The following is a 14,803-nucleotide window of genomic DNA, read 5'->3' as shown; positions in this document are numbered from 1 at the left end:
ATATATTTTCAATGTACAAAGATACATTCTGAATTGCAAAGGCTCAATCATTGTAAATAAATACTGCAATGGCTAAACTGCAATAACATCTCTCGCTTCTCCTGGAGAGAAGAGAGAGACGCACGCACGCACGCACGCACACACACACACACACACACACACACACACACACACACACACACACACACACACACACACACACACACACACACACACACACACACACACACACACACACACACACACACACACACACACACTCTAATGATGAGGACAGGCCTCCTCTGATATTGTTCAATACAAAGAGGACAAAGCAAAAAAAGAACATACCAGTGCAGTGTGCTGGTACACAGAGGCCAGACATACACCCAAATGAACATCTTGTGCACTGTACTCAGAGACTTCAGTCTCAAAGACACCAAAAAAAAAAAAAAAAAACAGTTCAATAGACTTAAAACATTTTCTGAAATAATCAGTTTTCTGTCAGGAGGGGATATCACTGAGAACTTCAAATAAACATGTACAGAAGGGGCAGAGCAGTGCACCGAAAACGAAAATGTCAGTGTTAGAATTTTGACCTCTACGTGCCAAGATAAGGATTAAATGGGGGGGGGGTGTTATATAATCCTCAGTGTAGCTGCTTGTTTTATCCTCTCATAGAACAGGTCCAGCACATTCTCCTCTCTCACCCTGAAAATATTGCATTTTCCTATTATGAAAGTCGAAAAATATATCTTATCTATACATCAGGATTTCTGTTACAAAAACGTGCACGTTATGGACACGGAGGCAGACTCCAACACGCTGCTCAAAGGTGCCATGTTAGATGAGACACTGGTACTGTTTCAGCATGTGGCAAACCATCCATCTTTAATTCTTTATCCTTTGGTAACAAACAACATTCTTTCCAGGAAAAATAAATACTTTGTCACACTTGAAAAGCCGGCAAGCTAGTCCTTTCAACCCCTGACACCTAAGGCATATTTTTAAGTGACTACAAGCTGGAGCTGGTGGGTAGACTGACAGACACCTCATGGAATATTGGATTAAATACAGGTCTGTCAAACTTTCAGCATTGCAATCAAAACTAACACAAAGGAAGGCAGGATTTACAGTATGTAGCAGCAGCTGCTGCTGCTCTTCATTTCCTAATTACAGGTTTTGTGAATGGAATTTGGCCAGTGAGTTAGGTAAGCTCCAGTTTGTGCTGATTATGTATTATAATTATATTCAAGTTACAGAGCTAAGCATCTGATTTTCTGAAAAATAATCACCCAGAGATCTTTTATCAAGATGAGCAGTCTAGAGCTAGCAACTAGCATGGTATAATGTTTGTCACGCTGTCTTAGTTTAACGTGTTAGCATGCTAATGCTAATTACAACTTTTTCCCAGCTGAGGCTGATGGGAATGTCATTTGTAGGTGCTCAGTCATGAGACTAAGTGTTGGAAAAGATCAAATTTAGACCTGATGATGGCGCTAGATGAAGAGTCAAAGGGTCGACAAAGTAATTCATTCATCCTCAGGGGGAGGGAGCCTTGTTGAATCTCTCATAGTTGTTGAGACAACTGGACTAAAGTGGTTGACCAGTCAACAAGACACCATCATCCACACAGCCAGGCTGCTGGCATGGCTGAAAAACCAGGAAGTAATTTAACAACACTGAATACTGCTCTGAGGGAGTTGCCAGAATTGGAAACAGGTTAAAAATCTTTTATATCATGTAACAGATGGTTAAAAGAGTCTTTGAGGTTTATGGGAATGCATACGTTACTTACGTTATTGAACAACTCCTGGTTTTTCTAAACATTGGTATTTATTTTTCAGAAAAATAAGATTTCTTACTATAGCTCTGTGACTGGAATGTGATGCACGAGAAGCGTTAACTGGGCTACCATTGTTACATCTTGAATATTAAGATAAATATGGGGCCATCCGCTGCTCAAACACATACTAACCAGATGAATCTAATGTTTTGCATTCAACTTTAACAAATCCTGATCTAGAGACAACGAGCGATCAGTTAAATTCATCTTGCATACAATCAAAAGCCGAGTTCTCAAAGGATGAAACATCATAAAGGATATCAGAAATCATATGATTGGCTCCCACATGCCTGCCCCAGTCTTACATTACTGAAGGGCAACAGGGGAGCTCACAGGTGATTATTTTGTTTTTCAACAGATTTAGCATCAGGTCGAGTCCAGCATGGGCACACAATAACTGAACCAAGTGAAGAAAAACTCATCGTATTTGCTGCGCAAATATAACAAAAAATGTTCAGAGTTCTGTATCCAAGAACAGCTTTAGCTCAAATAATATTAAAAGAGAGAGAGGCATTATGACAGATTGAAATTCAAATCCGTAAAATAAAAAAAATTTAAAATAGAACAAATAAGAGAAAATGACTAATAATAAAACAATGACATGCAGTTTGTGTGAATGTGTATGCACTGCTCCAGTCCTGTTTACCACTGAGTAGGCTCTCGGAGCAGCTTTTGCTTGTTTCATTGTTCGTTCAGGTTCGAGGAAGAAAAAAGTGCTGATTAAACTCGTGCCTGTGGAGGCGAGCAGACTCCTCCTCCACGGCAGAAGAGTTGAGAGAAAAGGCAAATCAGGCCTCGGGCGTCCTGAGGCCAGAGTTCAGTCCTCGCTGCTCATGACCTGCCACACAATGAGGTGGCTGCGCTCGGCTTTAGCCAGGAAGGGCTGCAGTTTCATGGGAGGGTCGTCACCTTCCTCCGCATCGCCGTCCTCATCACCTGTACAAAGAGACACCGCATTCGGCTCTAGATCTGCCGCAGTGATGACAATGACGTTTTAATCTGCTGCACGTAGCAAACTCACCCATCCTGAAGTCGATGTAGCCTTCTCCTCCGCTCATCACCAACATGGACTTGGTTCCTTCCTGAGTTGCGGCATCTGTCGCCTTGTCACCTGCTGCCTCTCCTCCACAGGACGCAGATGGAACTGTGTGACCTGAGAGCACAGAGCCACAAACTGTAAATAACACCAAACAAGTACAGATTGTGTTTTTCTGCTCCAGACCTTCTGCAGCAGACTTCATTTAAATGAGATGTCAACTCTGTGACTCACTGGGTTTTAATCTGCATTCCTTAATATGAGAAGCAAACAGGTTTTTTACATTTTATTCACATTAAATATAGACAGTCTGCTGCGAGCCATTTGCTTTTACACAAAAATATTTTTGCATATCACAAGAGTATGGCACAAGTATGGCAGCAGCAACTAAAAAGGCAATGTTTACAACACTGCGCAACTTGTTTAATGAAAAAATAATATCCAACAAAGGAGAGATTTGATACATCCAAAGTATTTGATAAAATCCAAAGAGTTTAACAGCAGAGTTAAGACATAACAGAAATTAAAAGGTCACACTCCCGAGCATGCGGCCTGGTTTGTTTACCTGGGACAGCTGTGAAGAACTTGACGGCATCTCTGTGGCCATGGAAACAGAGCTGAGCGTGAGCCATGGAGCAGTACGGAACAAATGTCCCGGCTGTCACTTTGTCACTGCTGTCATCGCCGTAGACACGAACTGCACTTCCTGGCTGGTTACCTGTTGCCTTGGTTACCTTGTTGGCGGCTGATGGAACGGCTGCCGAGAGAGAGAGAGAGAGAGAGAGAGAGAGAGAGAGAGAGAGAGAGAGAGAGAGAGAGAGAGAGAGAGAGAGAGAGAGAGAAATGGAGGAGGCAAATCAAAACAGTCAACGCTCCAGTCCACCTTCAAGACACTTAGAATTCACTTTGTTTCATTACTCAGATGAGGTCACTTGTGTGATGCTCTTGTTGAATTCATTCTACACAAACAAACATTCAGTATTCATTTTGAGCATTGGTTTGTTAGTAGTGGTAGTGAGTGGATGGATGCACTCAGAGATGCATGGCTGAAAAAATGTAATCACAACTTATATATATATATATAAAAAATGTAAACTCACTCTCTGTCAGAGGGATGGAGATGATAACTCCATTTCCAGTGCCAATCCACAGACGACTACACGACACCATAAGAGCTGTGATTCTCACAAATGAGAAGCCCAGTTTCCCTGTACCTGAGAAAAAGGTATAAAAAGCAAATCTGAGTCACAAATGAAAGTCTGTCAGCTCCTCACACGTGTTTTTTGTGCTTCACAGAGAATGCATACTCACAGAAATCCTGTTGAAAAAAAAAAAAAAAAAGAGTGAACTGACCCAGCATCTTGCTGACGTAGGGCTCGATGTCGACATCCTGAAGGTGCTGGAAGGTGTGAGCGTGGAACAGCCTGAGAGTGGAGTCCAGTCTGATGGACACCCAGATACCATCGCCATCCCAGGCCAGCTGACGTACCTGGCTGTCCTTACGGGGGTGGGCATCAAATGACTTCTGCACAGGAGGAGAGAATATGGAGATGTGAGAAAGTGTAAGAGGAGTGCAGGAAAGACATCTCGTGGCTCGAGGACAAAATAACTAGCACATGACAAAATCCTTCCTGCTTCAAACATAAGTGAGGAAATTATTCTCACTGCTTTTGGTTTCTAATCGAGCTTTCTAACTGGGCCAGAGTTCACTGAATAAGAGTATTCTCTCTCCAACTGCCAATCGCCTGCGTCGCTGCATGTCACGTGCTGCAGGTAGATACAAAATGCCTGTTGGGAAGCTGAAAGAGAGACAGAACAAAGCCTGTGCCTTGTATTAGCTTGGAAAGCTAGCAGTCAGTAAAGGCTTAAATAAAGCTAAAACTGAATCCCCAGCGATTCAGGGAAGGACACTGAATTGTGGAAACATTACGAGCTGAAGTTCAGGCAGGTTCAGTTGGGTCTGGTTTGAAAGATGTGGGTCCAGATCGGGTTTGGGTGTTTAGAATTCTAAACTGAACAAACTCATTTGTATTAAAGTAAATGAGTGTGGGTGAAGTCTTATTATACCTCTATCTTCATGGCTTTGGGCTGCACCACACAGATCTTGTTCCTGAAGCCACACCACACCTTATCGTGCACCACAGTCATGCAGCGGATGGAGTGGTGTGGTCTCCCCAAGTCCAACAGGTGGTAGTTGGTCAGATCCCACTGTCCATCTGACACAAACGGAAGTCAAGATATATGGTCGGATTTACAGAGAAACCTCACATGAGGTAGAGTTCACTTGTTCATGTGGAAAAGGTGTGCGTCCCCTCACCTACTCCTCTGTGGAAAATGGCTAAAGTGCCATCAGAGAGACCCACCAGTACACGGCCTTTCACATGCCTGTGGGAGAGAAACAAATGTTTTCTAAAACCATCTGTTACACATTCAAAGAAGAAGCAACATGAAAGAGAAACAGAGAACGGACATCCATCATTTCTTCGAATGTATCTACTTACACTATGCCGAGCACAGAGTCCTTCAGCTTTATAGAATGGAGACACTTCTTCCACTGAGCCACGGACGAGTGGACGTACACACTAGAATCAGAAATGCAGATTTCTTGAATTCTGGCCGTATACATACAGAAGTGTGCTGGGCAAAGAGAGACAAATGTTCAAAGCTCACCATCCGTTCTGTGCGCCCAGCCACATGGTGGGCAGAACACTGCTCATTTTCTGAGCCTCTTCTCTCATCAGGTCCTGCTCCTCTGCGTCGGGGTTTGAACTCACTCCATCCTTCAACAGGTCACTCTCCCTGGTCATCAAGACAGCAAGCGTTACTAGAGCTGCTGCATTGGCCCAATTCTACCTACCACCAAACTGAATAATTCCCCACCTGATGTCACAACAGTCAATAAACAAGCAAACTAAAAGGAAGTCAGATCTAGCTATAAGCCTGAAACACTGCTCCAGCCTATTTTTCAGAGAATAAGTGGGAACTAACAGTAAAACGCACACAGCCAACCAGCAAGGCAACATGGCTTGAAGGATAATGCAGTGCAATAATAATTTACCATCACACAAACATGTACCTCGGTTTCACTGGTTTCATGACAGTAAAGGGCTTTACAAGCATTTCACGTTGTTGCTCAGTGGGTTTGTTTATGGCTGTCCTGATGAAACTGGCAGTTTTATTGGAGGGACTGACTTGTAATGACGCTGTGCTGGGTAATGGGCCTCCTGATGTTACCTCTGAGAGTAGTTGGCAAGAGCCTCTGCAGTCTGCTGAGCTCCCAGCGGATCAGTGAACACGTGTTCGGTGTAGGCTCCCCTCAGGCTCTCTCTTTGGTCAGCAGGCCCTGCACTGGCCTCTGTCGCCTCTGTGGCTTCCTCTGCTGGTCTGGATTCTGTACGGAGGATCATCTCTCTCTTAATATTCATGGTGTCATTTTAGCTTTGGTATATACGATATGTTGACACAGGGATTACAGATTTTGTCCGTCCCTCACTAAAGACTGTCCTGTCTCTTACTTTTTAGGTTGCTTAGAACTGTCAGTTATCACATCATAGGAAGACAGAAGTAGGCAGGAGTGTTTCTCAGAGGTTTGATAAATTTGGGCCCTGATCACCAAGAATGCGTGCTAATGTCACATGAAAAAGGGATCAAACAGCAAAGATCTCTCACCAGTTTCTCTGTCTGTTGCTGGACTGACTGCTGTCTGAGGGACAGCTGCTGCTCCCTCAGCTTCACAGCCGACGACGGTGATGCCTCCCAGCACGCCGTCGCCACCAGCTGAGCTGCTGTTGGTTGATTGTGAGCTGCCATCTCCTGCTGGTACCGTCTCAGAGTTTGAAGCCACTTCCTCACCGGCTGGGTAGTCCGTCTCTCTCGCACCTAAATAAAAACATGCATATATAAACACAAATGAGAAAACATGCTCGTTGTGATTGATGTGATTCCTCTATGGGCCACTGAATGTCAAACAAGTTCTTTCCATACAGATGTCAGTAATAAAATCCTCTCTTCATGTGGACATATATTCATCTGCTGACCTGGTACACTGGCGATGCAGAGGACGTGGGCGTTGCACACAAAGAAGCTCTCCAGGATGTGTCCGGGCTGGTTGGCGTCAATGACGACAGCTTTAGTGGTGGACTGGGTGCTGGTGCAGATCCAAACCAGCGATGACAACTCTTCCTGCTGCCGCAGCTCCTTCTGCTGCTCCTGAAACATTGCGTGTTAGTAAGTGCTTTTGTAGCTACAGGTACCTCATGTCCTTGTGGGATGGGATATGGGGTTATAAATCGTAGATAAGTAGAACCTGCGTGTGTATTTACCTTGAGTTCATGATCCAATTTATCCAGGCTGCTCTGAGATCCTATTTTCCTTTTCGGGCTCTCTGGTACAGGCACGTCATTGTAGAACACACTGGCTCCTACGATGGAGCCGCCGTCTCTGGTTTTCCCTCCGGAGAGGTTCACACCAGCAGCACACCACAGCTGAAGATACAGTCACAGCAGTCGAATGCAATGAGACATGTATGAGATATTATCAGTGCATTCCTGTCACAAAATACATGAAAGCCATCAAGGTGGAACGGGTCATTGTTTCTATGTTATCATTACATCTGCAAGCTATCATATGACATTTATAAAAGAACATGAACGTTTCATTTAAAATATTTCAACATTGAAGTAACCTATTAAACAGAAATGTCATTAGCATCTGGCTAATACTGGGCTATGAGCCGCTCCAGTCAAACATACATTAGTCTTCCCATAGCTGTTAAAATTTTGGCAATTTAAGATATGTATTTAATGTTTAGGATGAAAGCTAATGAGATGTAGCGCCAATGAGCTGGAGGAAATACCTTCATAGAAGCATCCTTCTCATCCAGTGGCCTGAGGAAGACAGGAACAGGCAGATTCTTCATTTTACTCTCTGCCTGACCACCATTGGCCTGGAAAATGAAAAACAGCACCATTGCTCGTTTCTGTTCCAACTTTCATCACAATAGTTGCACCATCATCTGAAGAGGCCCACATCAGTCATCTCCTTACTTTGTGTTTCTTAGGCAGACTCCAGCCGTAAGCCTGCACTCTGCCGTCCTCCTTCTGGACGTGGGCTTTGACCTGCTGGTACTGTGCTCTCTTCTGTTCTCGCCTGGACACGACACTATTGGCTGCCACTCTGCGAGACAGAAAACAGCTCTCTGACACATGACACACATCTTGGGCAGTTAGGTTTTCCACTAAAATAAAAGAAACTTTGATAGATAGTGTGAGCAATGTTTTGAGGGGGACTTTCACGCCTGTAGTTCACATCATTTGGTCCACAAAAAATGATTGTTGCCTTTCAGTTCTAGTCCAGTTTGTATTCACACTGACAAAAGCTGTTACCATTAAGTTATACACACTGAAAGGTCTTCATTACTTGATTAGACTTGACATTGATTCATTGGTAAGTTTTAATGATGCCATCCTGCATCACCATCATCAGCGCTACGACCCCGATTCCAAAAAAGTTGGGACGCTGTGTGACACTTAACAACTTTCCCAGTCTTTCATTGCTCTTGTCCCAACTTGTTTGAAAAGTGTTGCTGCATCGAGTTCAGAATGAGCATATATTTACAAAAATTAATGAAGCTGATGAGTCTTCGCACCATTTCAAATTGACAATTTGTCAAAAAGGATTAGCAAATGATCACATTCTGTTTCATTTAGGTGTAACGGAGCCTCCCAACTTTTTTGGGATAAGGGTTGTGCATAGACCCTCGTGTGGAAATCAAATTGCAGTGACAGCAAATCATGCTGCACTTCAGTGCTTCCAATGTGTGTATTTGTCTTGTCCAGAGTCAAAGAGACCACAAAGAAATGACTGATTATGAGCATTATTAGTCAGGACTGGACCAGGAGCTCATATATCATATCATCCATAAACAGGGATGATAGAAATGGGAAAAGACATGAGTATTGTGTACCATAATATTATGGAGATGTTATTGTTTGGTCACTACCCTTCACTCGCAAAATACTCTGTAGGACACAAGCTCAGCACAGCCCTGGTTTAACTGCTATTCTGATGTCAGGATAAATATATGAAAGTATGAAATGGGTTTGTCTCAGCATCACATCCTTTCATTGAGCGACTTACTCCTCATTGAGGAAATCAAAGGCTTTGCTCTTGTCACTCGGTAGCTGCTGCAGGGTGCTGCTCTTCTTCTTGACGGACGGCTGAATCTGTGAGGTGGGTGCGTTGTACTTGACGTTCACCGGGGCCTCCACCGCCGGTTTCTTGGCCGCCCCGCCCGACGAGCTGAACAAACGGCTGAAACTGGAGGTGTAAGGGTGGGGAAGTGGAAAGGAAAGAGAAAACACACACAGACAAACATATAGAGGGGTGGACACAAGCAGTAGCTCCAGCGGCAAAGGTAGGGCTCAACATTTAAGGGCATAAAGGTTTCTCTCCCATGCCAACACGCCATGCCGGCTTTCATACAGGTAGCAATCACACATTGATGTGCATGTTCCTGTTAACTTGCCAAGATCCAATTGACCTGTATCCCAAACAGCAAGTATTAGAGCAGCTGTCCTCCCAAGGTACTGGAGTGCAGGAGTGCGGGAGTGCAGGAGTGCGGGGTTAATATTGTGCACTGACTAGGACGTTAGTCAACAACACAGAACACAACAGGCCTGGACAGAAACACGTTTCATTCCCCCTCACTCTACAGTACACTGCACTGACAGCTTATACACTGTATGGCAACACATATTTAGCATGTTTCTATTGAATACTTTTATAGTAGATACTCCAAGTCTGTAACTATCTATAAGCATATTTGCTTTGACCAACACATTCCACCCATATTCCTGTCTTCCCTCCCATCTCCATAGCAACCCTCCCAACACACCTCCTGCACACAGACATCACAACATCAGGCAGAATATAGAGGGACACACAGGAACAGGGCAGGAGAGATGGTGGATTTATCAGATTTTGCTTCTCTTCTACACACATCTGCCCCAGTGCTGTGGCCAAAAACCTTGCCCACAGAATGTCCTCCTTCAGTCCAACCCAAACACATTCCTTATGACAGTCAACAAAGGAGAGCCACATGCACATCAGATAATAGAGTTAGTCTTCCAGATTTAGTTCCTTCGTGAGCAAACCACTGCTTCCTCCCAATCTAAGTTCTCTCAGAGACTTCTGTCACGCTTGATGTTTAACTTTTAATAAACAATTAAGACAAATGTACCAGCGAAGCAGCTCAGATCTGAGATCAGAGCCACTGCTTGCTTGCTGGATGGTAGAATTGGGCAGTAATAAGGTATCCTGCAGTATCTAAAAATAGCAACGGTATCAGTATCATTACCGTCATTAAAAAAAAGATGCGCATAGGTCTATAGGGGTCTAACATAATTGTAGCATCGTCATGACAAAATTGAACTCTGTTCAATGTATCAGGTTGAATTTTTACTCAAGAAAAAGGTGACAGAAGTATATGCTAAAAAAATTAACCTGATCAGTTTTACAGATTTTACAGTTTTAACACAGGCATGTCCAGACACTCATTTAGGCGCACCTGGGGAGAGTACCGTTATCTCATCCAAGCATACGGAGAAACTCCTCTGTTGAAAACACTTTTTCAGCCTTTTTTCGGCTTGCTATTGTTCTTAGCTCTCATAAAAGGACAAAATGCAAATAAAACAGTAAAATAACACTTCGGGCTGCTCAGCAGAGTCCTCTGTCGGCACTCTGCTCATTCATGAGACAGTGCGCTGAAACTAACTGCGTGGTTAGTTTTTTCGGGCTGGAATATAACTTTTGACCACAAAACAGCAAAGATAAGGCATACTGTATGATTTAGCAATTTTTTTTTTTTCTGCTACTTTTTGGCTGCTAGCTTGCCGAGTTTTCGTCGCACAGTGAGGAGGCAGACATCTTCGTGATCATCAGACTCTCTGCTTTCATATGTTATCGGGCTTTAATGGTTCGCGTGAAGTGGTGAAATCAGCAGATGCCGTACCTTTGACGTGCGCTATTTTCGTGTTTTTGTTACATGCACATATAATCTCTTGGTGTAGGAATTATGTTTCGTTTAGGTGACAATGCTTGGTAGAGGCTTTTAGCTGAGTTTCTCTCCGTCATTCTGGTATGCTACAAGTTAGGATTGGTGCTTCTCATCATGTGCATTGACCGTCTGAACTGCGCGCATGTCACGCTATCCTGCAAAGTGATTTTTAATTAGTCACGGTATTACTGTATACCCCGGGAAAATATGGGGAAGGTTTGACGGTATCAAAATCTGGATACCGCCCAACTCTACTGGGTGGCTCTCCTCTGTTCAGAGTTTTTTGTCAAAATGAAGCCAAGTCAACACAGACACCATTAACATGTCAACGATTTACCTACATCCTGGAGAAAACAACCATTCAACATGGAATACAAAAGAAAAGCAAAATGAAACACAGAAACACCACAGTCGTCTCACTGTTGAATCTCAGAGCTGAAGTGAAAAGAAAAGAGGAGCTTACAACTGCCAGAGGCTGGATTTCTTCTTCTCTGGAAGAGCTGGGTTCTCCTTTGAAGCCCTGAGAGAAACAATTCACTTTGAATTAAAATGAATGCTTGAAATAGGATTTTACTGTCAGTTCCTCCGTTTCTACTTGAAACATCAAACCACACTCAGCCAGTTTTCTTTGGATAGCATAGCTTTGTATTTTCCCTTTGTGGATGCTTTATGTGTATGTGCGTGTCAAGGATCAAGGCAAGGAAGCCGGGGAATTGTACTCAACCGCAGCAGCACTTCATGATCAAATTGCAGTCATGTACAGACAGTAATTAGGCAAATTATGCAGAAGAAAGGGGAAATCAGATTTACTCAGCAGTAGCTAATTAACGCTGTTCTGTGAGCTGGAAACGCAGCAGCAAAGAAACCTCGGCTGTTGTTTCGTTGATATGCTCTCTGCATGCTGGTGTCTGTGCTACTGACACTTGGCCACAGATGGTTTTGTTGAAGAAGAAAAACCACTACAAGGGGTTGTGTGCTGTGTCTTTTTGCTGTTTCTAAAAGACTTTCGACATGAACTATCTGAGTGATCTCCTCACATCAGTTCAGTAGCTGTCGAACAGATATCAAACAGGAACTTAGCAGCACTTTGTCTCATCACATCTGCAGTATACAGCTGCTATATAACACATCACTGAGTAAAAGTAATGTGAGCTACATGTAGAAGCTTTTCTTTAGGAAACTAAGCACATTGACTTTTCTCTCTATCTGAACTGACCTCAACAACAAGCTTGTTTTATCTGATTCTACTTATGGATGGTGCGATTACAACTTATTACTGGACCACAATCCTGCCGCCTCCTGTCTCACCGGATCATCTCTGTCCATCTGACAGCCTCCTGCAGCTCCATCAGCCTCTCCTTATACTGGTTCCTCTCCATCAGGACCCTGGCCATCTCCACCCTGGTGAAGCGCTTCCTCTGTGCTGTCGGCACATCGCTCTGCAGGCACAACACCACCATGACACCACTGAACCACCACTATTCAAAACATGTGCAGCTTATACATGACGCACGCTCATGCTGACCTTTTACCTAAAATCAGAGGAGCAATATGATGGCTATGAAGCTTTTTACATGGAACAATAAAGGCTTTACTGCCATGGAAATGGTCATATTTAGAGATGCTTAAAACAGGTTCAACATTTAGGTAGCATTTCTCTTTTCCATACAGGTGTATCACACACACTCAAACATAAATATGCAGGACTCACATCATCCTCATTGTCATTCTTGACCTTCTGTTTAGCGTCCTCAAGCTCTGATCGAATCCTGCAAGGGAGCACACAAAGTCTTTAGCCACCGTCTTTGTACAGTGTACATTAAAATGCAACATGTAGACCGGTGGGCTGTCCAAAACAACTCACTTCTTGAGTTCCTCTTCTAATTCTTTGTTCCTCTCTTCCAGTTTGGTCTTGGCCTGAGTGACAGCATCCAGCTCACCTCGCAGGCCCTCCTTCTCACAAGACAGTTCATCCATGCGTGCGATCAGGTCATTTTTCACCACATTCAAAGCATTTCTATAAACAAATACACATGCATGTCAACATCCATTCTAATGTATTACATACACTAAACACAAGGTGGCAGTACTGTTCTGTTTCTCAGCGATGTACTGCAGAGGAATATTTCTGTTTTCATGCATTCATCAATTAGCTCATTTTAGCTCATTATCAATATCAATCTTTAATATGAAGATAAGCAGGTTTATACAGTATAAAGATACTAATGTGACAATGGTGGTTGCTTTAGGGTTCAGGTTTTAACTTAGTGTTTAATGAGGACTAACTTGGTCTCCAGCAGCTGGGTGTTCTCATGGATGAGATGTTCGACTTCCCGCCCCATACCTGAAAATGACAGCCCATAATGTGAAAACAATAGAAATTGCTTCATTTGCTCCAACACAAAAGGAAAAATAAAAATATTTTTCTATCCTACACACTAACACACTGTTCTGGTAGTCTTACCTAAAAAGTTGTAGTCTGAGAGTCATGCAAGAGATGATGGAAGAGGTTTATGAGAAGTGAAATGGTCTCATTTTTGAACATCTCTGGTCTATCGTATTACTGCTCCTTCACAACACAATAGCACCACTCTAATCTAAGTTCTACATTCACAAGAAAGTCACAGAGAGAACTGAAACTGAACACAGAATCAGGGACACAAATGTTGAGAATAAGGAGCTGATAAAGAGATTTGGGGGGGATTTACTGATACACACCAGAAAACTCATCTGTAAGGATGATAAAGCCCAGCAGCCCAAGAAATAACAATCCAGAGAATACGACAGGGGAAGAGAATCGTTGGTGAAAGTACAGTCTATGGTGAGATTCTAACACGACATGTTGAGAATGTGAGGTTTCTTACCCAGCAGGTCGGCTCCATCATCCACATCTCCTATCAGGTCGTTTCCTGCAGATGACAGCTCCTCAAACAGGGAGTCGGTGTTCCGGTCAAATGCTAGATTCTCTATGCCACCTTTAGTTGGTGTGCTGGATGGACACACAAGGTACAGGGAGGAAATGAGAGAGATGATCATCATGATGAAGGAGGCATGAGACTGCAATATGATCATTAACATGATCATAACACGTGTGAACACAGCTTTTACTTTTTACAAGTGGGCAGCTGTGGCTGTGGATTGCCCACCGATCAGGTGGTTGATGGTGGAGGTCGGTGGTTCGATCCCCTGCCTCGGCAGGCCACATGCCGAAGTATCCTTGGGCAAGATACTGAACCCCAAAAACTGGCCCCGATGCTGTGCCATCGGTGTGTGTAGTCATATGTACGTTGCTTTGAATAAAAGCATCTACCAAAAATGACTAATTGTAACTCCAAATTGTGACTGGATACCAACTGGAATTTAACAGCATAACATCTGGTGGGCAGTCATTCTGACTCTGAATCCCACAGCAAGACCCACACCAACAATCAACGGATCCCACTAACAAGTACAGTATGACAGACTGCAACTTATACCTCCAAGTCATTGAATTCTATAGATTTCCAAAAATGATGTCACAATCTGTGACATACTACATTCATTATATGAACACGTACACCATAGTTTATTTTTCTACGTACTAAGTTAGCTAACACTCACCTAATCTGCAGCTGATGATGGGCCCCAACTAATGCCCTATTTATTCCTCGAGTAAAGTTTGAAAAAACCTATCAGCAAAATGATATACTGGTGGTTGAGACTGGGATTTCATTCTTGACCTTTGAAACAGCTGCTGACAGAACAATCTGACAGCAGCATCTATTCAGTGGCTGTTCTGGAGCTTTCAACCACAGGAATGAAAAACAAGAGCTAGAGGGAGAAGCAGAACCCTGCTTTACTTTCTTGTGCCTGTGCAGCTGGCCAACTGCTGTGTGAAGCAGTTGTG

The 14,803-nt window shown here is 43.4% G+C and overlaps 1 protein-coding gene across 3 annotated transcripts in view; it reads right to left on the bottom strand.

Annotated features, from left to right (window-relative positions):
- Nucleotides 1-222: 222 nt before the first annotated feature.
- spag9b (sperm associated antigen 9b) overlaps nt 223-14,803 on the bottom strand; it is a 40,358-nt gene continuing 25,777 nt past the window's right edge. For all 3 annotated transcript variants that reach the window (XM_070990069.1, XM_070990067.1, XM_070990068.1), the window contains 22 exons: nt 13,782-13,906; nt 13,204-13,261; nt 12,782-12,934; nt 12,629-12,686; nt 12,226-12,356; nt 11,381-11,437; nt 9,000-9,179; nt 7,907-8,036; nt 7,717-7,806; nt 7,184-7,345; nt 6,899-7,070; nt 6,531-6,740; nt 6,096-6,252; nt 5,532-5,660; nt 5,363-5,443; nt 5,179-5,246; nt 4,929-5,077; nt 4,215-4,386; nt 3,962-4,075; nt 3,427-3,618; nt 2,847-2,978; nt 223-2,761 (listed from right to left, as the gene is read on the bottom strand). In XM_070990069.1, the coding sequence (XP_070846170.1) occupies nt 2,643-2,761; nt 2,847-2,978; nt 3,427-3,618; nt 3,962-4,075; nt 4,215-4,386; nt 4,929-5,077; nt 5,179-5,246; nt 5,363-5,443; nt 5,532-5,660; nt 6,096-6,252; nt 6,531-6,740; nt 6,899-7,070; nt 7,184-7,345; nt 7,717-7,806; nt 7,907-8,036; nt 9,000-9,179; nt 11,381-11,437; nt 12,226-12,356; nt 12,629-12,686; nt 12,782-12,934; nt 13,204-13,261; nt 13,782-13,906 (2,839 nt within the window). In that variant the 3' untranslated portion in view covers nt 223-2,642. The remainder of the gene's footprint in view (nt 2,762-2,846; nt 2,979-3,426; nt 3,619-3,961; nt 4,076-4,214; nt 4,387-4,928; nt 5,078-5,178; nt 5,247-5,362; nt 5,444-5,531; nt 5,661-6,095; nt 6,253-6,530; nt 6,741-6,898; nt 7,071-7,183; nt 7,346-7,716; nt 7,807-7,906; nt 8,037-8,999; nt 9,180-11,380; nt 11,438-12,225; nt 12,357-12,628; nt 12,687-12,781; nt 12,935-13,203; nt 13,262-13,781; nt 13,907-14,803) is intronic.

This window comes from Chaetodon trifascialis, chromosome 21 (assembly GCF_039877785.1).
Source record: "Chaetodon trifascialis isolate fChaTrf1 chromosome 21, fChaTrf1.hap1, whole genome shotgun sequence".
In the NCBI taxonomy this organism is placed as follows: Eukaryota; Metazoa; Chordata; class Actinopteri; order Chaetodontiformes; family Chaetodontidae; genus Chaetodon; species Chaetodon trifascialis.
Note: the sequence above shows the minus strand (reverse complement) of the source record. Positions and strands in the feature narration are given on the sequence as shown.